The sequence below is a fragment of the Ranitomeya variabilis genome, chromosome 4, assembly GCF_051348905.1.
Source record: "Ranitomeya variabilis isolate aRanVar5 chromosome 4, aRanVar5.hap1, whole genome shotgun sequence".
Taxonomy (NCBI): domain Eukaryota; kingdom Metazoa; phylum Chordata; class Amphibia; order Anura; family Dendrobatidae; genus Ranitomeya; species Ranitomeya variabilis.
Window position 1 is genome coordinate 745,272,793 of NC_135235.1, and position 25,744 is coordinate 745,298,536.

The following is a 25,744-nucleotide window of genomic DNA, read 5'->3' on the forward strand; positions in this document are numbered from 1 at the left end:
AGCCATACTCGTAACTATTCACGCTAGTATGGCCAGAAAAAGCACTGGAGATAGCAGGAAGGGGAGGGTTATTTAACCTCTTTGTGTTTCCTGTCCCCCACTAGGGCGGGGAGACAACCTCCAAGGTGACTGTCGTGGAAGGTTCCTAGAAACCGAATTACCAGTAAGACTAATTCTATTTTTCCCCTGTGTCACAACTCTCCAACCACCCAACTGACTGTGGGGAACCACAGATGTGCGAGTGATGCAACCTCGAGAAGCACTGCATTCTCAGCCACAACTCTGGCTGTAGCTAGCAATGGTGGAAGGTATGCAGTTCGCATGGGTGGAAAGGGTTCCCTTGCCTGAGCCTTTTTTGAGACCCAACTCAGGTTATCTGCCAACTTTGTGAAAAAAAATAAAAATAGAAAATAAATACTCAGTAGGGGCAAAAATTGCAATATATTGACTACTGCATGCATGAACGGCACATGAGCTATCAACATGCATTAGCCTGGGAAACGTGAGTCGCACACCAGGGCAATGGAGATACTCGGTACCGGGTCCGGTCGCTCTTAAAAGGTATGTCACGGTGGCTGCAACCCGGTCCGTCAGATCTCCGACACCAAACACATCACATCTTTCTCAATCCAACATAACCTCTCCGTCAGCATCTCATTCACAGTCCAGCACTTTGTCGTATTCATACTCCACCCTTCCGCTGCACTGCAGCCAGCCCTTGGTCCTGCAGTTGTGGTCAAGTAAAAGATTGCTTACTCCTACACATGGCAAAGCTAACAGCTTGAACGTCACCATCTCCAATCCGTTTGCCACTGAAATGCTGCTTTTCCGCCTGATGTATGCAGTCGCTTTCCGAAAGCTGATGGCCATCGTAATCAACCAGTACTAGTTGCCCCGTCACCATTATTATGTAAAAAAGCTGTCCCTGCGCTACACCAGCATGTCGCAGACAACGTCAGCTGTTCCTTGAAAAAAATCAATGTCTGCCAGGCTGCATTTCACCATTGACACCTGGATGAGCAAGCATGGCCAGGGGTCATTACATCTTTTTGATTATATTGTTGCTCAAACAGGTTACTTATGTTTTAAGCATTATTAACAGTGATTAGTGAATATACTCGTTACTCAAGATTACCTGAGCACGCTCGGATGACCTCCGAGTATTTTTTAGTGCTCGGAGATTTAGTTTTCATTGCCGCAGCTGAATGATTTACATCTGTTAGCCAGCTTGATTACATGTGAGGATTCCCTAGCAACCAGGCAACTCCCCACATATACTCAGTCTGGCTAACAGATGTAAATCATCCAGCTGCGGCGCTGAAAACTAAATCTTCAAGCACTAAAAAAATACTCGGCGGTCACCTGAGCGTGCTCGGGAAATCTCGAGTACCAAGTATATTTGCTCATCACTAATTATTAATGCTTTGGATATGTACAATTCTAGTTAGAATTCTCTAACTTGGTACCATTTTCCCTTATATTCCTCAACCAAGTTATATACCCCTCCCACCCCTCCTATCTTTTTTTGCTTTTTTGTGGTTCTTCACTTCCCTCATTGTATTAAAGTTTAGTAAATATATTTGAAAAAAACTTGTTGAATAGGCACTGGGTGGCTGAGGAGACAGGCGGGGACGGGGCTGCTCCGTAAGTCTTGAAATCCCCAAGGCTTGCAGGGTACTTTGGGATGGAGAAGTAAATCACTGCACAGCAGAGGATGGATAACTAAACTACTAGACAACAGGGGTTGGAAAAGTAAACTACTAAACACCTAGAGTTGGATAACTAAACCACTACACACCAGGGGATGGAGAAATAAACCACTACACTATAAGGGATGGTGAACTAAACCACTAGATGCCAAGGTGTCAATAGACACCAAGTCTTGGAATAGCCAAGGCTTGTGGGGCAAACCTCTGTATCTAACACTTCCTCCATTGCTTTTGCCTCCTCCACCTCTTGTAGGGCCACTACCTGTGTCTTCAACCTCTCTCTTAATGAGACACGCATTCCACCATTGCAGAGAGAATCTTCCTTCCTCCGTACTGCGCAGCCAGATCTCACCACAATCCAGCAGTGTTTAAATTAATATGCATTGGAAATTGCAGTCACACAGCTTGAGAGTTGTGGACAGCTATCCAGGCCGAGTATGAACAATGGCAGTCTCCACACAAACTGAATGTAGGGAATGGGGTGTGCGCGAAGTGTGAACATGTTGGCTTCCCCACTTCGGGGTCAACTTTACACACATGACTTGCATGGCTTACGTTCTCAACCTGGTGGGACAGAAATATCTCTACCAGTATCCGGCCTCGATACACTGCTGCATAAAGCATGGTTGCTGTGTTGTCATTTCCGCCACTTGCATCGCTACAGAGGTCTTTCGGCCTTCCAGTTAACCATTTTATATGTAATCTGTTGACACGGCGGCAATTCACTCTCCACATGTTGCAGCGACTCTGGCAGCAGCGACAAGCCCTGATGCAATATGTCCTTTTGCATAGCTTCGGCCACCGTAGTACAGATGTGAAAATCACGCTTACGTAGTGAGCACAGATGAAGGACCTTTGCACCCTTCTGCACAGTTTCAAAATGGCTATCAAGATGGTTTTCGCTGATGATGCCATCATCAGCATCTCTATTCCGGTCATCTACATGCTGGAGCACAATTTGAATAGTCTGCGTGAGGTTTTGGTGGTCCCAAAGGAAGAGGAGGAAGTGATATCAATATCTCAAAATTCTGGACTGTTGTTGCACAAGCGGGTGCCATGGGAGGGTTTATTGCAGCGATCAAGGGGGGAAGGGGTCATGGTACCAGACAAACTGTTAGCGAAGGTGCAGAAGCCGAGTAACAAATGGAGGAGGACAAGGAGGAAGAGGTGATGGGCATGCAACAGTCAGGAGATGAAGAGAATAATGATCCCCTCTCTGTTGGCAGGAGAGGATGTAGGAAGCAAGCTTGAGTGTTACTCTGCCACCAAGACACCATGGACTCAGACCTCATAGAAGTGCCCCACATATGAGTGCCTTCTTGCTGCAGTATCTACAACATAATACCCATATTTTTAGGATTTGACTACAGGGTTGCCACTCTGTTAGATCCACGGTACAAAAGTAAATTTTGCCAGATCCTTTCCCCCTGTAATGGGATGTGCATATGCTGCTGGAGTACCAAAACACGCTTGTACATAAAATTATTGGTTTTCCCCAAGACAGCAGTCATGCACAATTGGTGCATCAAAGTTAGAGTTCCAACCCTGGGATCGTGCAAGAACATTAGCATCAGCAGTGTAAGTGGCAATTTCTGTGCGTCATTTCACTTTTTTTTTTTCCTTTTAGACCAGCACGTACACCAGCAGAAGAGAACGCAAGTCTGACACTTGATAGACTAGATAGGATGGTGCAGGAGTATGTTCAGCTCAATATCAATACCATCAGGGGGAATTTGGAACCTTTTGCATTTTGGTCTTCAAAAATGGTTGAGTGGCTTAAATTTCATCAATATGAATAAGTCATGGATCTCCAATGACTTTTGCACCCCAATCACAGACTGGGCAATGGTGTAGTTTTCAGTGGGCTGGTTGATCTTGCGTTATTGTAGTATATAAAAACTTTGTCATGTATCCTGTGCCTGCTGTTGCTATTGTTGCTCATTTTGCTTACAATTTTTGGAAATGTGGAGACTCTTAAATTGTGTCTTCATCTAGTGACTTGCCTGTAGTGGATGGAGTGTCAGAGCCTCATTATACTATTTCTACTCTGGGAAAATTGATGACACTTTAGTGGTGTCTGACCCATATTTTTGAAAATGTTTGGACTTCAAGTTTGGTCTCCCACATGTGTGTTGCCTGAATTTGGCAGGGCTCTCAGAGCACCAGGCCTACACCTGTCACTCATCCACCTGTTACTGATCAATGTTTAAGCTAGAAATGCTGGTCCAAGCCCTGACCCAGGCCCTGCCCCATGACTCCATGCATTGCAGTTATACGATTAGTACTTTGAGTGAGTTGGGCGGTTGGAGAGTTTTGATGCTGGGCAAAACAAGGGTAATTCTGGTGCCACATCTGAGCCCTGTACTGTGTGTCATGTTTAGGTGGAGAAAGAGGAGGAGAGGCCACTTGTTGCAGCACTTGCCATTTACTGGAGCACATGCTCTTTCTGGCGCTCATCTAGAAGGCGTACCGGTTTGTGGCTGCAAAAGAAAGGGAGTTGAGTATCCTATCCAGTAACACAAGTTGGCTTTGGATAGGACAATGTTTGTTCAGTAGAGCTTTCAGCAACATCACCACCTACCCCACGTAAACCTCAAACACCAAGCCTGTACCCCCTTCCACCACAACCTTACTTTTTCTCACTCATGTTGGCTGTACCCTTCCCCTCTTTTAACTAGCTGTCTCACAACCTTAGGCCCAGACCTGCAAGTCACCTGTCACTAATTTAATAATCAGTATTGGTTGATATACTGTAGTGTGGCTAGACCACAGAATTAACACAAAAGATTAATATGTTGAAATGTGGACTGGTGTCTGCATCAGAGTATTATCCCAAATGATTTTGAGTAGGAAATGTGGACTGTGGCCTGCACAACCCTATTAGCCATAATGATCATAATTATTATTATTATTATGATCTTGATTAGCAGATGGGGCCTTCTGGCTGAACCTCAATATTAGGCCTAATGATTTTGATTAGCAAATTGGGTCTCCTGAGTACTTCCCCCTCATCAAACACAACCCTTCCAACCTAGCCAAAGTCCTAATGTCACGACTCGGCTGTCAGGTGACCTGGGACAAGGAGCTCATTCCCTGTCTCTAACACTAGGGGGTGTCCTAGCTCCCCCAATTCCCCGGGATACTTATGAAGGTGAAGATGCAGAGGCAGCCTCCCTTGCCTTATCTCCTGAGTTAGCCCTCTGTCTGTTCTCTGCCCCCACCCAGGGAAGAGGGGTGCTACTGTGCACCGCAGTACACCAAGCCAACAAACAAGGCTACACAAGCAAAGGTAAACTGAAAACACCATTCATACAAATATTCACTCACATATAACAGAGGAATGCACCGGGGAGTGGAGGATGGGGAAAAAAACAAAATAGAAGAGGGAAGGGAATGACCACACTTACAAAACCACTCAACAGTCACAGATAACTCCTCCAAAACTCCTTCTCATGTGAACACCTCTCCTCCTAAGCAATGAAACAAATGCTAGCTCTGACGTGGGGTTCAATCAGGACCTAGATTATAAAGGGGATGGGAATGGCTAACCGAGCACAGCTGAGAGCTCAGAGTTTCTAACATAATCGATTAATCCCTGTTCTGCCAAAAGAAATAAACACATTTAAAATGAATTGCTTTTCAGCGCAGGAGTAGGAGCAATCAGACACTGTGGTCTTCTGGCTACTACCTGTTGGTAGTTGGTAGTGTCGGGAACACTAATCGAATGTGCTACGTTCCTGCCGAATTTGAGATTGGCGAACTTTTTCCGATAAGTTCGCACATCTCTACTCCCCGTATCGTACACTGATGCACAGTCTCTGGTCCTCAGAATGGACGGGGTCCTGAGATGCCATTTTTTTGGCGTGTTACCTGCTGTTTTCAGGTCACTTCTTGTAACTGTTTTGCAGCTTTAGAAACCTGAACGGGTTAATATACGTTGAAAAACTGAAACTGTGAACAGTGAGTTTTTTTTTTATTTTTGTGCATTATGTTCCAACTTTTGCACTTGTTCGGCTTGGTTACAGGACGTGTCCATCTGAGAACACGGTGTGCACATGTCCTTACACTATACCAGCATCACTGCTCCTGTGTCTTGTTTTCTCATGGTATTTTGTATATTCTTCATCAGCTGATTTTCCTTCCATTTAGGATCCTGGCAGATACAATTGTTAAAATCATTATCTTCTAGGAAATTTACTTTCAACTTTAAAGGATGGCTACAGACAAGATGTCGGAGAAGATATTACACCTCACCCTAGAGATCCTCCTCCGGCTTACTGGAGAGGTGAGAGATTCTGATGATTTCACATTACATCATTCTTATCTACGGGAATAAGAGATGGATAGAACTGGAGAGGTGAGGACTCTGGAAATGTCTGTAGTGAGATTTATTAATGTGTCTCTTCATATCCAGGATTATACAGTAGTGAAGAAGACCTCTAGTGAGCGCTGTCAGGGCCCTGTGTCTGAGGGATGGGGAAGACCCCTGAGCCCAATCATGGGGCCTACTTCTCACTCCTTGATATATGAGGTCATGAATCACCAGAAGATCCTGGAACTCACCTACAAGATGATTGAGCTGCTGACTGGAGAGGTGACACGGCTGGGAATGCTGGGACATTATACAGTGATTCTATGACGGTATCAGCGGGATGACGGTATCATTGTATGTGTCAGGTTCCTATAAGGTGCCAGGATGTCGCCATCTATTTCTCCATGGAGGAGTGGGAGTATTTAGAAGGACACAAAGATGTGTACAAGGACGTCATGATGGATGTTCCTCAGTCCCTCACATCACCAGGTAATAGACAGGACTAAATACTCACTGCCTGTAATTATCTGTATGTAAAGAATGAATTGAGTCCCTGTATGTGCTTCCTCCAGATCTATCCAGTAAGAAGACAACACCAGAGAGATGTCCCCATCCTCTTCTTCCTCAGAACTGTAAACAAGAAGATCCCAATGTTCCTCAGGATCATCAGGTAGATGGAGAGAAGGTGTCATGAGATCTCCCCTATGATGTGTAGACGGCTGTGAAGGTCTTGTGCTCAGTCTTGTTTTATCCACCAGTATTATATGTTTTATACTTGTGTAATGAGAACGGTGGAGATGGCAGGATTAGAGCTGATCATAGATGTGACTTCTCCATCTGTCGGTGACTTTTACAATATTTGTTTCAGGGTGAAGATCTGACCCCTATTAATAATACAGAAACATATGTGAGGGGTGATGAGCGGTGTAAAGAGGAGATTCCTACATATGACTACCCAGGTGAGTAGTAACAACTAAATGCAGAGAAGTCACAGATTCCACTGTAATTACGCACATTGTCAAAATTGTTGGTACCCCTCGTTTAATGAAAGAAAAACATGCAATGGTCACAGAAATATCTTGAATCTGACAAAAGTAATAAGAAATAAAAGATCCATGAAAATGAACAAATGAAAGTCAGACATTGTTTTTCAACCATGCTTACACAGAATTTTAAAAAAAAGAAAGAAATAAAACTCATGAAATAGGCCTGGACAGAAATGATGGTACCCTTGAAAATAATGTGACAAAAGGGACATGTTAACACAGGTGTCTACACTCTTGGAATTAGCGAGTGGCCTGTATATAGGGCTACAGCTACTCACTGTGCTGTTTGGTGACATGGTGTGTATCACACTGAACATGGACCAGAGGAAGCGAAGGAAAGAGTTGTCTCAGGAAATTAGAAAGAAAATTATAGACAAACATGTTAAAGGTAAAAGTTATAAGACCATCTCCAAGCAGCCTGATGTTCCTGTGACTACAGTTGTACATATTATTCAGAAATGTAAGATCCATAGGACTGTAGCCAACCTCCCTGGACGTGATCGCAGGAGGAAAACTGATGACAAATCAAAGAGACTGATAATATGAATGGTAAAAAAGAGCCCAGAAAAACTTCTAAAGAGATTAAAGGTAAATTTCAAGCCGTTGTATGAGCCAAAGTGGACTTCATGGGAGATGACCAAGGAGAACAGCATTGGTGAAATAAGTCTTAAAAAAAGCCAGACTGGAATTTGCCAAACTACATGTTGACAAGCCACAAAGCTTCTGGGAGAATGTCCTATGGACAGATGAGACAAAAATGGAACTTTTTGGCAAGGCACATCAGCTCTATGTTCACAGATGGAAAAATTAAGCATATCAAGAAAAGAACACTGTCCCTCCTGTGAAACATGAAGGAGGCTCTGTTATGTTCTAGGGCTGCTTTGCTGCATCTGGCACAGGTGTCTAGAATCTGTGCAGGGTAAAATGAAATCTCAAGACTTTCAAGGGATTGTAGAGAGAAATATGCTGCCCAGTGTCAGAAAGCTTGGTCTCAGTCGCAGGTCATGGGTCTTGCAACAGGATAATGACCCAAAACACACAGCTAAAAACACCCGAGAATGGCTCAGAGGAAAACATTGGACTATTCTGAAGTGGCCTTGACCTAAATCCTATTTAGCATCTTTGGAAAGTTCTGAAACATGCCGTCTGGAAAAGGCAAACTTCAAACACGAGACAACTGGAGCAGTTTGCTCTTGAGGAGCGGCCAAAATACCTGTCGAGAGGTGCAGAAGTCTCATTGATAGTTACAGGAATCGTGTGATTGTAGTGATTACCTCAAAAGGTTGTGCAACAAAATATTAAGTTAAGGGTACCATCATTTCTGTCCAGGCCTAGTTCATGAGTTTTATTTATTTTTTATTTTTTTTTAGTTCTGTGGACACATGGTTGAAAAGCAATGTCTGGCTTTCATTCGTTCATTTTCATAGATTTTTTTTATTTATTATTGCTTTTGTCAGATTCAAGTTATTTCTGTGACCATTGTGGGTTTCTGCTATTAAACAATTTTGACCACGTGTGTATATGTTCAATTTCTACTGGCCGTAACGGTCCTGGAAGGAAAGCCAAGTGAGAAGCCAAACCGTTTTGAGGTCAACAAGAAATATTTAGGCAGATCAGGAAAGGATTTAGAAGTAGGGTCCGGTAATAATCTACTCAAAACCGGGTAACAACTTAGCTCTGGTAATAACAGATTGGCTAATTTGACTCTTACACAATGAGCTAAGTGACCCTGTGAATTTAGTGTAGCATCTCCACCAGCGCAACCATGGACTATATTGTGAAGTCTGGTTAGAAAAGTGACAATGCAGGAGCATGCCAGTACAAGAACATTACAGGGTAGTCATGGTTTGACGTGACATGGCAGCAAATGAAGTTCTATGTACAAAGGTGTTTCTCTATACCTTCTGGACACCATTGATTCCTGATGCCCTACTTTACGTGATAAGTTGTATGAGCTCCTTTGGGAAGAATAAACATCTTGATGCAGAAATGAGCAAACTTTATTGAAATTACAATACTAGTGAGAATAAAGATAATTTTCTCCCCTCTGCATTCGGCTGTGTGTGGGCACACTGCTCAAAAAAAATAAAGGAAACACTAAAATACCCCATCCTAGATATCACTGAATGAAATATTCCAGTTGTAAATCTTTATTCATTACATAGTGGAATGTGTTGAGAACAATAAAACCTAAAAATGATCAACGTAAATCACAACTAATATCACAGGGAGGTCTGGAGTTGGAATGATACTCAAAATCAAAGTGAAAAATCAAATTACAGGCTGATCCAACTTCAGTGGAAATGCCTCAAGACAAGGAAATGATGCTCAGAAGTGTGTGTGGCCTCCACGTGCCTGTATGACTTCCCTACAATGCCTGGGCATGCTCCTGATGAGGCGGCGGATGGTTTCCTGAGGGATCTCCTCCCAGACCTGGACTAAAGCATCCGCCAACTCCTGGACAGTCTGTGATGCAACGTGGCGTTGGTGGATGGTGCGAGACATGATGTCCCAGATGTATTCAATCGGATTCAGGTCTGGGGAACGGGCGGGCCAGTCCATAGCTTCAATCCCTTCATCTTGCAGGAACTGCTGACACACTCCATCCACATGAGGTCTGGCATTGTCCTGCATTAGGAGGAACCCAGGGCCAACCGCACCAGCTTATGGTCTCACAAGGTGTCTGAGGATCTCATCTCTGTACCTAATGGCAGTCAGGCTACCTCTGGCGAGCACATGGAGGGCTGTGCGGCCCTCCAAAGAAATGCCACCTCACACCATTACTGACCCACTGCCAAATTTGACATGCTGAAGGATGTTGCAGGCAGCAGATCACTCTTCATGCCGTCTCCAGACTCTGTCACGTCTGTCACATGTGCTGTTACAAGTTTCCTTCTAAAACTAGGCACCATATTTCACTTTCAACTTCAACTTACAATATTTCTTTCTACCTCAATACAATATTGTTGCTTTAAACAAAACACAGATCTCACAGCGCGTACTACACCAAGGACAGAAAATACAAAGAAACATAGAACGCAGCTACGTGCCCCCTCCATACCAGGAACTCAACAGAGATAAGAACAGCAAATCCTGCAGCAGTTTGATTCCCCCTCTCCCATCAGGTATTTTAGAAATTTCACACAGAAACAGAATACAGCAGTTCTCAGACTTAATTAATTTCTACAAAACCTTCATCACACAATTCATGTGCCAGACCACCTTAGAAAAACCCATAATTGAGAATATCTTTCCTGCATTCCTGACAGATTTCTTTCCCCGTCTTTAGGCTAACAGTATCAGATTCATCACACAAATTCAAAGTCTTCTATTCCTTCCACAGAAACTGATTCTCCTTTTAGAGCTAAATATCCTTACTTTAGTCATGTACAATACCGAGCGGCCATACGGTTTGTTCCACTGGGTCTCTCTGTCCCCCTCTGGGACAACCCAAAAACGCAGTACTCAATGAAAGGAGGAGAGCGTCTCAAACTAACCCTCTGGATACCCCTGGAAATACACATATATATCTATATTTATTCCTGAGTTACTCATCCTACCCATCTTCGATCACCTCACCGCGCCTGATTCTAACAGTGATCAGGAATTCGGGATATTTTGACTATAAAGAGAATTACATCACTGGTCAATCCGGGGTGTTCGTCCCTTATGAGGTACGGTTCGAGCACTGGGCTCCCAACGGAACTACACCTCTATATGATTCCACCCAAAAATCACCCCACCATCGGGGACAAACCTCAGATCCTCTTTGCAGCAACAAACACAGGAAAACCACACCAAACGGTCAGTCTGGACAGTATAACTGCCAACTTACCGTGGTTGTTGTGGGGGATGATCAGTCCCAATTTTCCAGTGCCTGTGTCCGGTCCGAGGGTCCTTTGTCTTGTTGTCCTCCGGCGGCAGAGGCGTTCCTGTTTCGGGCCACACGTTCGAGCGCCAACTGTTGAGGGAGGATCTAAAGTGATCCTTTACGGTTAACTCAGTGATTTCCAAATTAATCTACAGGGTGTTTCCGGCAACTGAAAATGACCAGACGGAGACGTGTGTCTCTGTTTGGGGGGATCGAGCAGATCTCTGAGCCTCCGTTTATTGTGTATCGCTTCTTATAATCATAGAAATTATACTTCAACCAATCAGCATAAGAACACGCTCACAGTTCTTAACCTATAAGAATACAGGAAAAACTTAACCCATAAGAATACAGAAAAACCGGAAACTACATAAATGGTCGTCTCTTTTTGGGATAAAAAAAGACATACTAACAGGTGCCTCAGTCTTATGTAGCGATACAACCCTGAGTCCCTTCCCTGGCTCGAGTCAGAAGACTCAAGGTCTTTATACCAATTATGAACCATAGCCTAATTGAATAACAGACTTGTGAACAACAAGATAAAATTACTTCATGGCAGCTGTAACCTTTTACCTAATTAAATAACAGAATTTATCTTTAAGCAACAAGAAAATGGAGTCAAAAGCACAAAATGGAGAATCTTTCTTAATTTGTTCCTTCACACCGTCAGCTGGTCCTCGGTAGTTCCATTGGCTCTTGTACCTTCTGCTACCCATCAGGGTTCCAGTACCGTCAGCTGGTTCTTGGCAGTGTCTTTTGCTCTTGTACCTTCTGCTCCCCATCCTGGTTCCAGTACCGTCAGCTGGTTCCAGGCAGAGCCTTTGGCTTAGGTGCCTCCTTCTGGGTATCCGAGTTCCACCAACATCTGGTGGTCCTTGGTAGTGCTTTCTAGCACGGGTACCTCCTGCTTAGTAACCGGGTTCCAGTACTGTCAGGTGGTCCACGGTAGTTCCATTGCCTCTTGTACCTTCGGGTAGCCATCCGGGTTCCAGTACCGTCAGCTGGTTCTCGGCAGTTCCTCAGCCTTCTTGTACCTTCTGCTACATTTCTAATTTCAAGACCCTAAAGACGATGACATTGAAGACCACCCCGAAGAAGACGACGACCCCGGAGACGACGACCCCGGAGACGATGACCCTGGAGACGACGACCCTGAAGACCACCCTGAAGAAGATGACGACCCTGGAGACGACGACCCTGGAGACGACGACCCTGGAGACGACGACCCTGGAGACCACCCTGAAGAAGATGACGACCCTGGAGACGATGACCCTGGAGACGACGACCCTGAAGACCACCCTGAAGAAGATGACGACCCTGGAGACGATGACCCTGGAGACGATGACCCTGGAGACGACGACCCTGAAGACCACCCTGAAGAAGATGACGACCCTGGAGACGACGACCCTGGAGACGATGACCCTGGAGACTGAGAAGCAGAAGAACAAGAAGCTACAGAACAAAAAGCAGAAGAACATTAAGCATAAGACTAAAAATCAGAGCAATATATATTATCTAAATTATAAGCCGAAGAAGACTAAGCAGTGTATGGGAGTGAGTACGTTCCTCCTCGTGGTGCCCCTGGAAAAACCTGCTGCTGCAGGCCAAACTGAACGCGGACAAATCCTGTTGTAAATCTTTTGTGACAGGCAGAACGGAAGGTGTAATCTTCAAACTTTTATAGATAACGACAGGAATGCCTGTCACAAATAAGAATATGATGAAGAAGTAGAATATGAAGAAGAATAGTTGTATAAAAAGAATATGAAGAATGTAAAAAAAAGAATAGGAAGAAGGTGAAGAAGAAGAAGATGAATAAGGTGAAGGAGAAGTTGATGAAAAAGATGCTGCTGCTGAGGATGATAAAGAAGAAAGTGTGGGAGAAGTAAAAAAGAAGGTGAACAGCATGGAAGTAGTGAAACATAAATATCTAACTAAATATAAAAAATCTTAACATAGTCAATATCTTTGTAACTCCGAACGTCTTAAAAAAAAAAAAAAAATTCCTGCTATTCCATTTGATTGGGCTAAACCTCTATGCCTTTAATGTCTCCTCCACCTCCCCCAATACATCCTACATTATTCTTAGTTGTTTTCCTTCATGTAGAATTAACCTACAAGGAAAGAAAGGGTTTATTTTAACTCCGATATTTTTGTCCCATTGACTTGCATTGGTATCGGGTATCGGTGATATCCGATATTTTTTGGATATCGGCCGATCCAATCCGATACCGATATTTTCGAATATCGGAAGGTATCGCTCAACACTACTCGTGAGTAACAGGTCCAGACGATAAAGGTCATCCATCAACCATTTCCATATCGATGGGCATGGATTTAGTCCTACTTGCAATGTTATTGTCAAGTGTGAATTGTAAGTCCATGAAATTCCCTCCTGCTCCAGAATCTAACATGGCAGAGCATTTTATTTTTTGGCTCCCAATTATGACCTGTATGAGAACGACAAAATGAGATGATGGTGTCTGCTCTTGGCCTTTATCTTGCATTACGGACAAGATGGTCTGCAGAACTAGGTCTGGCTGTTCAAAGAGGTCTAAATCGCTTTCAGCCCTGGCGTTTGTGAAGGCTATGATCCTTTTATTGGGACAGTTGATGGCAAAATGTCCAGTGCCCCCTTCTCTACTTAAGAGAGAGGTTTATGGATTACATCGATTTGCATAGGTTCAGAAACAGTTTCCTTTTTCTGTTGGTTTTTTTTAATGCTGATTGAATAAAGGAGTAGATAGGGGTGTTTCCAAAAACTCTCAGCCTTTCCTTTCTTCGTTCAGTGAGTCTCTGATCAATTCAGATGCATAGCTGAAAAAATTCCTCCAAATTACCAGGGGTCTCAACCCTTGCAAGTTTGATTAGCTCTGATAATCCTCGGCAAAATTGACTTCTCTAGGCAGCCAAATTCCATGTGGTGTCTGCCACCAGCGGCAGAATTTGGAGGTATATTCAGCTACAGAGCGCTGCCCTTGACATAGGTTATGCAATTTGGTTTCAGCTGTAGCACAATGATTTGGGTCATCAAACACTTGGTCCATAGCAGTGATGAAAGAGACTAAGTCATTTAGGAGGTCAGAGTTCTTCTCCACATAAGGTGAGGCCCATGGAAGAGCCTCATCAGTCAGGAGATTAATGATAAAGAGAACCCTTTTCCTGTTACTGGTAAATGGAGAAAGATTCATCTGGAAATAGATACGGCATAGATTTTGGAATCCACAGTAGTAATAACGATCCCCGCTGAACTCTGCAGGCAGCAGAATGCGTGCGTTTGATTCCAGGTCAGAGTTGCGCAATTCCAGAAGTTGCCTCTGCAATTCAACAATAATTTCCTTTTGCTGACCCAACACCTGTGTCTCCAACTTAGAAAATTTTTCTTGGTAGTTGGTACCAAAATTCTGAAGTTCAGCAACTTGCTGCCCCAGTTGGGCTGCAACTGACTCCATTTTATGGGCGTGATTATTCTGTTGCGGACTGACCTGGTTGGAGTAGTGATATTGCAACCACTAGGGCCAGCACCGGGCAGGCGACATAGTCTGGAATAGCCAAGGAGTCAATATACAGGAAAAGCAATGTAGTTTGAAGGAATAAGCAGGAATCATAGTTAAGGAAGCCAGGGGTCATTTACCAGGAGCAGCAGTGTCTTTTGAAGGAGTAGCAGGTGGAAGGAAGCTTGACTAAAGGCAAGTAGCTCAATAATGACTCAAGGAATTGAGAGGAAGGCCAGGTTTAAATAGGGTGCGCAATCAGAATGAAACTATCAGGATCGCAATGTGGTAACTAACAGGAAACTTAGGGAGGAGACATCAGCAGCAACATAGGTTCAAGTATTTGGATAAGCACGGAACTGTCCAGCGAGCTAAATAGCTCAGAAGGAAGAGCTGCCGACTGGTGCACAAGAGCTGCTAGGTTTGAATGCTGACAGGTACTGTTTGCGCTGATCTCCGGCACCTGGTGTTGAGGACAGCTCACATCATTGTCCATTGCTCTGCCTGCGATTAGCTAGAGAAGGGGACAATATTGAGATTGTATTCAGCATCTACTGTCTGCATAGAGTGTAAAATTAAGAATAAAATAAAAAAATCACATTATAGTCAACTTACGGGTTCCTACTCATCTGCGAGGAAAATGGACGAGTGCAATCCGATAAAAATATCAGACAGCACCCTGATCAGTGTTATTCTATAAGCATGCTGTGACTGTCCTTGTAACACGGATGACACACGTCAATGCAAGTCAACGGGTGTCAGAAAAGTCGCACATCACTCGGACCATGTGACTGCCATCCGATTTTTATACAACCATGTCCTTTGAAAAGCTGGCAATTCATCTGCCGCATACAGTAAAAATCACATCGTGACCCAACAGAATAGAATAGATAGATATAAAGATGTCAGTCACATATAGAATTAGTACAGTGCGTATTCAGCTTACTCTACATGTATTTTATTAGTTACTAAATTATTAAAAAAAAAAAAAAAAAAAAACTGGCGTGGGGTTCCACAACAATTTATTAACCAGAAGAGGTAAAGTGGCCAGGTGGGCGCAGATGTTTATGAAAAATTTATACACGTCACTCTGTAAAAAATAGGTGCACGGAAAGGGGTACCACTCCCTTATATAAATCAGAAAAAAATATATATCCGGCACTCAAACATAGATGCAAATAAGTTTTATTGTGATGCAATCCCAAACTTTATAACGTTTCGGTCTGAAACTTAGACCTTCTTCAGACTGGAATTGAAAAAAAATAAACAAACAATAAGAAACAAATATATGTACATACGCCTCGTTAAGGTACAAAATCATAGCTAATAGTCAATACAAAACATGACACTGGAAGAGGCAAACAAAATATAATCGGAATGAACAGCCATATCGGTAGAATGTCCGTGGAAACTATTCCCTCCTAAAGTCAGTGTCCTTGAGAAAAAAAACGCATCAAGTCTATAGCATTAGTGTCAAAACACGAAGTTGAGTGCATAAATTTGTACATCAAGGAAAAAGGAATATGCAACAGTATAGCCATGTGCAAACTTACACAGAGTATCAGAAATCATGAGCATGTATAACTATACATAGGAAATTTTTTTGAAAAAAAGGCACAATACATCTGTATATATTTGTTTAAACCTGGAATAACATTTGGCTCAGAATTCCTAAATGAAAAAGAAAAATGGAACGCTTTGGAAAAAATGGGAGATCCCATGTATAGCCACAGACATATTAATGATGCATAACATATGAAACTAAAAATAGGATAGTTTCGATGCAGCGAGGCCAAAGTCACTATAGATTATAGAGCCCTCTTATGTGGGTTCATGGAGGTATAAAATAGGAATATCTAAAAATAAAAATAAACAATGAAAAAATAGACATGGAAAAATATAAGAGCAACATAAATAGAAAAAAATAGAAAAAACGTAACCTCTAAAAGGCGATGACCGGCGAGGGACTGGCTATAACAGAGTCCCTAAAAAAGAAAAAGGAAAAAGATGGCTAATCGAGGTAGAAAAAAACATAGCAACAATGAAATTTACCGGATTGCTGTGGTGTGGCGGTATAGCAAAGGCAGCGCGTGGAAACGGATATGCTCCTGTGTAGAAGAGGCGCTGGTGGTAGATGTGTTATGGCGTTCTTAAATACGATATCAAAAATGAAAAAAGTGTCCAAAGACAGCGAAAAGCGCGCAACCGGAACCGGAAGTGACGTGGCGTGCCTCGGCGTGCAGTGCTAGTAAGTGCGCATGTCACTAACCGAGTGACATGGTGTGGAGCGAATAAAGTATAACGTCCTATGGTGTGGATGTGTAACTAAGTGTAACAGGTGGGCGGTATCCGAGGTGGAACGCACTGTTGGAGCGCATAATCTGGAGAGAACTAGTGCGCATGTCAGGGAGCATAAGAGTGCGGACGGATAGCAGCAACTGTGAATAAAAGAAATAAACGGTTAATAGAAAACCAGTAATTAGAAAAAGGGACACAAGTACATGGAAAATAAAAGGGAAATATGTGATAATAAACGACAAATTAACTAATCAGAAGAGAGACACTAACACATAGAAAAATAGAAGGGGAGTATGCTGAAGGGTAAGTAAAATGGCCCTAGTGTAAAAGGGACCAAAAATGATGGAAAACAAAAAATGAAAAAGTAGATAAAATGAGGAATAAAAAATGAGTAAAATATAATGAAAATAAAAATATATATATGTAAAAGATAGGAAAATAATAAAAAATAATGAAAAAAAAGAAATGAAAATTAAAAAAACTAGAAAAAATAAAAAAATCTAAAGATAAAAATAAAAATAAAAAGGACCAAAATATAAAAATGGAAAAAAATGGAAAAGAGACTCCATACCCCTTTGGAAGTATAATCAGTTATATGACTGGGCGAACTGCAAGAGAGGGAAAATAATTAATATGCATATATTGATACATACATAGTAAAAAGGGAACTATAAACTCATAATGTCATATTCTCTATTTAAACCTTTTGGTTCCATACTTTGTAAATGGTGTATCCAAAAAGCCTCCCTTAATTTGAGTCGTTTGGCTCGGTTACCTCCTCGTCTATTGGGAAGAACCTGTTCCAGTACTAGGAACCTTAGTTGTGCTATGCTATGTCCTGCAGTCCGAAAATGGTGTGGGACGGGAAGATGATCTCTCCCACACCGTATGTCAGATTTATGGTGAGAAATGCGATCCTTCACCTTTTGTGTAGTTTCGCCTACATAAACTCTACCACAAGGGCACTTAATAGCATACACGACAAATTGAGAATCACATGTGAAGAAACCTTGTAAGGGAATGTCCACACCCGTGAGAGGATGCGAAATACTATGGCCCTTGAGTACATTGGCACACTGTGCACATTGCAAGCAGGGAAATGTGCCATTCCTTTGAGTTTGTAAAAAAACCTGTCTAGGAACTTTCTGGATAGATCCAATATCGGCTCTCACTAGTTTGTTCCGCAGGTTACTAGGTTTTCTGAAACAGGGAAGGAAAGGTGCCCTGAATTCCTGTATCTCTGGGTAGCTAGCCTGCAACAGTGGCCAATGTTTACGAATTTTACGATGTAATTTGTAGGCAAACGGGTGAAAAGTATGTACAAACGGTATTCTATGTAAAATTTTGTTGTCCCCTGTAGAGCTAAGCCTATGACGACAGTCATGTAACAGTTTACTTGGATAGCCTCTTTGTTTAAATTTTGTCTCCATCTCATCAAGCCGTATTGAACATGTGTCTCTGTCACTGACTATCCTTCTTACCCTTTGAAACTGCGAGATGGGAATTGATTTCTTGGTTGCCGTGGGATGGCAGCTATGGTAGAGTAATAAACTGTTCCTATCAGTGCTTTTGGTGTATAGAATTCGGAATTTAGGACCTGAGAATGATGTCACGGCTTGTGATTGGTCGCGTGGCGGTCACATGAGCGGCACGCAACCAATCGGAAGCCGTGACGTCATGGAAGGCCCTAAACGCGCTCATTTTAAGCAACGGAAGCTGCCGGTTAACAGCGGTAAGGTGCAGGGGCCTCCGGACAGGTGAGTATATTAATATTTTTTATTTTAATTCTTTATTTTACACATTCATATGGATCCCAGGGCCTGAAGGAGAGTTTCCTCTCCTTCAGACCCTGGGAACCATCAGGATACCTTCCGATACTTGGTGTCCCATTGACTTGTATTGGTATCGGGTATCGGTATCGGCGATATCCGATACTTTTCGCGTATCGGCCGATACTATCCGATACCGATACTTTCAAGTATTGGACAGTATCGCTCAACACTACTCATAAATATCAAAGCTTAATATTTTTGGAAGTTGGCGTGGTTTTTTTTTTAGATTTGGCTATCTTAGGAGGATATCTGTTTGTGCAGGTAACTATTACTGTGCAGAATTATTAGGCAACTTAATAAAAACCAAATATATTCCCATCTCACTTGTTTATTTTCACCAGGTAAACCAATATAACTGCACAAAATTTAGAAATAAACATTTCAGACATGCAAAAACAAAACCCTAAAAAATTAGTGACCAATATAGCCACCTTTCTTTATGATGACACTCAACAGCCTTCCATTCATAGAGTCTGTCAGTTGCTTGATCTGTTTATGACCAACATTGCTCGCAGCAGCCACCACAGCCTCCCAGACACTGTTCCGAGAGGTGTATTGTTTTCCCTCCCTGTAGATCTCACATTTTATGAGGGACCACAGGTTCTCTATGAGGTTCAGATCAGGTGAACAAGGGGGCCATGTCATTATTTTTTCTTCTTTGAGACCTTTACTGGCCAGCCACGCTGTGGAGTAGTTGGAGGCATGTGATGGAGCATTGTCCTGCATGAAAATCATGTTTTTCTTGAACGATACCGACTTCTTCCTGTACCACTGCTTGAAGAAGTTGTCTTCCAGAAACTGGCAGTAGGTCTGGGAGTTGAGCTTCGCTCCATCCTCAACCCGAAAAGGTCCCACAAGTTCATCGTTGATGATCCCAGCCCATTCCAGTCCCCCACCTCCACCTTGCTGGGGTCTGAGTCGGAGTGGAGCTCTCTGCCTTTACTGATCCAGCCTCTGGCCCATCCATCTGGCCCATCAAGGGTCACAATCATTTCATCAGTCCAGAAAACCTTTGAAAATTCAGTCTTAAGATATTTCTTGGCCCAGTCTTGACATTTTATCTTATGTTTCTTGTTCAAAGGTGGTCGTTTTTCAGCCTTCCTTACCTTGGCCATGTCCCTGAGTATTGCACACCTTGTGCTTTTTGTTACTCCAATAACATTGCAGCTTTGAAATATGGCAAAACTGGTGGCAAATGACATCTTGGCAGCTTCACGCTTGATTTTCCTCAATTCATGGGCAGTTATTTTGCGCCTTTTTTGCCCAACACGCTTCTTGCGACTCTGTTGGCTATTTGCCATGAAACGCTTGATTGTTCGGTGATCACGCTTCAAAAGTTTGGCAATTTCAAGACTGCTGCATCCCTCTGCAAGACATCTCACAATTTTGGACTTTTCAGAGCCTGTCAAATCTCTTTTCTGACCCATTTTGCCAAAGGAAAGGAAGTTGCGTAATAATTAAGCAGAACTTATATAGGGTTTTGATGTCATTAGACAATACCCCTCCTCATTACAGAGATGCACATCACCTGATGTACTTAATTGGTAGTTGGCTCTCAAGCCTGAACAGCTTGGAGTAGGACAGCATGTATAAAAAGTATCATGTGATCAAAATACAACTTGCCTAATAACTCTGCACACAGTGTATGTATGTGCATTGCAGTAGCTTAGGTATCCATGGTTATAACCACTAGCAAATAAGTCACTATATGAGTGGTAGTAACCATGGATACCTAAGGTAATGCAATGCCCTGCACATGGGGTGAGCAACATAGCGAGTCAAAGAACTATAGTACATTTCTAATTGGACATATTTCATATTATATTATTATTACATCTACTACATATTGGGATAGATGATCAGAGCTAGGAATACCCCTTTAAGAATCTTACATGTTTTTATGGTGTATATTTTTATTTGTTGCTTTAGGTTGTAATGTAATAAAGCTTAATTTTAATCCTCCCTTTATTGCTTCAAACTTTTTGTGTATTATGTTTGTCGATTGTACATTAGAGGTTCAGTACCATGGGATTTGTGAACAGGTGGCTCACCCCTGTCTTAGGTCATAGTTTCATTCTACTTTGAGTTGTATAGAATTATGTATATAGAAATTATATAAAATATTAATTGACATTGAAAAATACTAAAATCAGTTTTATTCTTGGCAGATGACTGTGGTGTCAAACCAGATACCTATGAAAAGCATGCCATTATTCCAGCTATACCTCCAGCTCTTCAGAGCAAAAATCAATCATCGGAGCCTTTTCAATCAGTCACCTATTTGGATTCATCACCGACTGTTAAGCAGAATGAAAGCCACAAAAGTGATGTTGAACATCAAATAATTCCCACAGAGAAGAAACCATTTTCCTGTTCAGAATGTGGGAAATATTTTAAACATAAATCTAAATTGCTTACACATTACAGAAGTCACACAAGAGAAAAGCCATTTTCATGTTCAGAATGTGGGAAATGTTTTAAACATAAGTCACATTTGCTTACACATTACAGAAGTCACACAGGCGAGAAGCCTTTTTCATGTTCAGAATGTGGGAAATGTTTTACCAAGAAACCAGATCTTCTTAAACATCAAAGAATTCACACAGGAGAGAAGCCATATCCATGTCCAGAATGTGGGAAATATTTCAACCAGAAATCACATTTCCTTATCCATCAGCGAATTCACACAGGGGAAAAGCCATTTTCATGTTCAGAATGTGGGAAATCTTTTAACCAGAAATCATATTTCCATATACATCAGAGAACTCACACAGGGGTGAAGCCACATTTATGTCAAGAATGTGGGAAAAGTTTTAACCACAAATCAGATCTTCTTAAACACCAAAGAATTCACACAGGAGAGAAGCCATATCCATGTCCAGAATGTGGGAAATGTTTTATTCAGAGATCAGATCTCTTTAAACATCAAAGAATCCACACAGGGGAGAAGCCATATTCATGTCCAGAATGTGGGAAACGTTTTAACCAGAAACCAGATCTTCTTAAACATCAAAGAATTCACACAGGAGAGAAGCCATATCCATGTCCAGAATGTGGGAAATGTTTTATCGACGGACAATATCTTATTACACATCAAAGAATTCACACAGGTGAGAAGCCATATTCATGTCCAGAATGTGGAAAATGTTTCAACCAGAAATCATGTTTCCTTATGCATCAGCAAATTCACACAGGAGAAAAGCCATTTTCATGTTCAGAATGTGGGAAATGTTTTAACCATAAGTCAAATTTGCATACTCATTACAGAAGTCACACAGGAGAGAAGCCATATCCATGTCCAGAATGTGGGAAATGTTTTATCCAGAGATCAGATCTTCTTAAACATCAAAGAATCCACACAGGAGAGAAGCCATATTCATGTCCAGAATGTGGGAAACGTTTTATTCAGAAACCAGATCTTGTTAAACATCAAAGAACTCACACAGGAGAGAAGCCATATTCATGTCCAGAATGTGGGAAACGTTTTATTCAGAAACCAGATCTTGTTAAACATCAAAGAATTCACACAGAAGAGAAGCCATATCCATGTCCAGAATGTGGGAAATGTTATAGTTCAAGTTCAAAGCTTGTTGCACATCAGAGAACTCATACAGGGTAGAAACCATTTTTTATGTTCAGAATGTGGGAAATGTTATTCCTTGGAATCATATCTTCCTCATCATCTAAAAATTCATGTAGAGTGTAAAGGAAATAAATAAAAAGGAAAATCAATAAGGCAGTAGAGTTACATTTAGCTGACAAAGGGGTGAAACTGGATATACCAGTATTGTAAGCACTGGCACCTTAGCTCCAGGATCTCAGCATAGGGGGGATAGCAAATGGTCTGTACTAGAAGGAATATCTCCTATTGTGTGTGTAGAATAGACAAGTATTTGAAAGGGCACAACTTGGCTCATTATCCATTCATAGACAGCATCGTTTAACCCATTCCGTCTCGCGCTGTATATATATACAGCGCCGCAGGGGCTGTGTTCCCGCAAACCACCATACAGATATGGCGCTGTGATCAGCTAGATCAGCAATCTGTCATTATTCAGTTGATGTCCCATCCAGGGACAATGTAAAAGAGTAAAAAAAAGTTAATAATTAAAAATCACAAAATAAAGAACAAAAAAAGAAAAAATATTAATCCAATAAATACATTTATTTATGTTTAAAATAAAAAGTACACATATTTGGTATCACCCCTTCTGGAACAACCCATTCTATAAAACTGTCCCCTTCAGTGAACACCGTAAAAACAACCAAACAATAAAAACAAGGCAAAATAATGCTTTATTATTATATAGCTAAACAAAAGTGGAAAAATACGTGATAAAAATAAAAGCAATCTACATAAAAATTGTACAGCTGATAACGTCCGTCAGCAGAAAAATAAAAAAGTTATAGCTCTCATAATAAAGCGATTCTTTTTTTGAATAAAATAGTTTTTATTGTGTAAAAGCACTAAAACATAAAACAATATAAAAGAGGTATTGCTGTAATCGTACTGACACACCAAAATTATCCTATGTAACGGGCCATAGTGCATGAATATAAATGAACCACCAAAAAACGCTTTAACCAAGGCCAGAGTAAAAGTTAAAAAGTACAAATTGTATTGAATATTGCGTATAAAAAAGAAATCATAAAAAGTCAGACACTCCACAACCCAAAGTGCTGATAGTAAAATACACCTGGTAAACCTTCAAAGCACAAAGTCTTTTGTATTGGCTAATGTCTTAGAATGCAGGTGCTATCGTTGGTTTAATTAGTCCATTGTACATAGGTAATTATTCTGTAGAAATTAAATTAAAATGTGAACTTATATTCCAAGAATCACCATAAGGTTGAAGCAGACCTTAGTACTCCAGACAAATAAACTAGTACATAAATGAAGTGACAGGATGCATGGTAACACTAGTCACAATAACATAATGTCCTATAATACAGCAGCACAATGGTTAGTATGCATATAAAACACCAATGATATCAAATAATGCAACATAATGAAAGACCTAAAATGTGGCACATGATTATTGCAAGAAGGTATATTTACCTAAGAATGGTATTTAGGGACCCACCACATCCGACGCGCGTTTCGCTTGGAAATGCTTCATCTAAGGATGGTTGGGTACTGGCCAATCAGCTTACTTTTAGTGAGGTGTCCCTTATTCCCACTGAGTTAGACCGCCAAACATTGCTGGTCTACAGAGCCGTGCTGATGCCGTAACCTAGGTGATTGAATCACATGAGCCCACCAGCATCACGTCACTGCCGAGAGCGATGCAGTACCATCTTTCTAGTTACAAGGATCAGCGTCTAACATCCAGCGATGAGTATTGCCGACCGGAAGTTCAAACACATAATCCCCGGAAGTGATGCATTGTTATCACAACAGGGATTATCGTCTCGTATCTGAAAGGTAGAAGCAGACAGACCATCCTGGCTGAAGAGGAATCCAACGAAATTGCGCCATTGTGTGACCGGAATGAGAATTGTCAGTACGTCGCTTCATATTTACTAGTTATCAAACATGACGGCCCGTGCGATAATTGATGCTAAAGACTCTGTTGGAAAAGAAATAGATATAATTATCTTAATCCAGCACAGAATAGTCACAAATTGGGAACAAGGTGTAACGGAACTTATAATATGCTAAACATTTATTGTTATAATTAACATAATTCTTAATTTATATGTCTGTCCATCCACAGATATAATATAAGTAAAATTATATAAGAAAAAATTTTAAAAAAAATAAATTAAAAAAATATATATATGTGTATATATATAATACTGTATATATACACTCACTGGCCACTTTATTAGGTACACCTGTCCAACTTCTTGTTAACACTTAATTTCTAATCAGCCAATCACATGGCGGCAACTCAGTGCATTTAGGCATGTAGACATGGTCAAGACAATCTCCTGCAGTTCAAACCGAGCATCAGTATGGGGAAGAAAGGTGATTTGAGTGCCTTTGAACGTGGCATGGTTGTTGGTGCCAGAAGGGCTGGTCTGAGTATTTCAGAAACTGCTGATCTACTGGGATTTTCACGCACAACCATCTCTAGGGTTTACAGAGAATGGCCCGAAAAAGAAAAAAAATCCAGTGAGCGGCAGTTCTGTGGGCGGAAATGCCTTGTTGATGCCAGAGGTCAGAGGAGAATGGGCAGACTGGTTCGAGCTGATAGAAAGGCAACAGTGACTCAAATCGCCACCCGTTACAACCAAGGTAGGCCTAAGAGCATCTCTGAACGCACAGTGCGTCGAACTTTGAGGCAGATGGGCTACAGCAGCAGAAGACCACACCGGGTACCACTCCTTTCAGCTAAGAACAGGAAACTGAGGCTACAATTTGCACAAGCTCATCGAAATTGGACAGTAGAAGATTGGAAAAACGTTGCTTGGTCTGATGAGCCTCGATTTCTGCTGCGACATTCGGATGGTAGGGTCAGAATTTGGCGTAAACAACATGAAAGCATGGATCCATCCTGCCTTGTATGGAGCATCTTTGGGATGTGCAGCCGACAAATCTGCGGCAACTGTGTGATGCCATCATGTCAATATGGACCAAAATCTCTGAGGAATGCTTCCAGCACCTTGTTGAATCTATGCCACGAAGAATTGAGGCAGTTCTGAAGGCAAAAGGGGTCCAACCCATTACTAGCATGGTGTACCTAATAAAGTGGCCGGTGAGTGTATGTATATAATGTTTTATGTATTCTAAGGACACCTGACAGTGGTGAACATATATGTGCAAGGTAAAAGAATAAATAAACTAATGTGCTATAATGTAAAAATCTATGATTTCACAATATAAACTATAAAAGAGAAAGAAAAGGGGCACAAAGCCCTGTGGAATCGTACTAAAAAATGTGACATGATCAAACCATATAAATGGATGTCAGTTTCAGAATTGGAACCTTCTATGTCAAGAACATGTTCCCATACTCTCCTACGGAGCTCCCGTGTTGTCATGCCCACATAGATGAGCCCACAGGGGCATGTAGCGTGGTATATAACGGCTTTTGTGGTACAACATATACTTTGTGTAGTTGTATAAGTCGTGTCTTTCTTAGAATTAGTAAACTCCCTCGTAGTAGTAATGTTCTTACATGCAACACATTTACCGCATTTTGTACAGCTCCACATAAGGCCTTTGGAGCCAAAATT

The 25,744-nt window shown here is 41.7% G+C and overlaps 1 protein-coding gene across 1 annotated transcript; it reads left to right on the forward strand.

Moving 5' to 3' along the window:
* The first annotated feature begins 4,629 nt into the window (after window positions 1-4,629).
* On the forward strand, window positions 4,630-24,343 carry LOC143768058 (uncharacterized). Its single transcript, XM_077256729.1, has 6 exons — window positions 4,630-5,994; window positions 6,124-6,303; window positions 6,387-6,510; window positions 6,594-6,691; window positions 6,890-6,980; window positions 20,731-24,343. Exons 1-6 carry the CDS (start codon window positions 5,923-5,925, stop codon window positions 22,179-22,181), a joined length of 2,016 nt encoding a protein of 671 aa, XP_077112844.1. The 5' UTR covers window positions 4,630-5,922; the 3' UTR covers window positions 22,182-24,343.
* The last annotated feature ends 1,401 nt before the right edge of the window (window positions 24,344-25,744 follow it).

Bases quoted from the DNA above. Each gene is read 5' to 3' on its own strand.
- LOC143768058 (XM_077256729.1), top strand. From the start codon at position 5,923: ATGGCTACAGACAAGATGTCGGAGAAGATATTACACCTCACCCTAGAG. The intron at 6,511-6,593 runs GTAATAGACAGG...TGCTTCCTCCAG, and splicing joins TCAGTCCCTCACATCACCAG to ATCTATCCAGTAAGAAGACA. The intron at 6,692-6,889 runs GTAGATGGAGAG...TATTTGTTTCAG, and splicing joins ATGTTCCTCAGGATCATCAG to GGTGAAGATCTGACCCCTAT.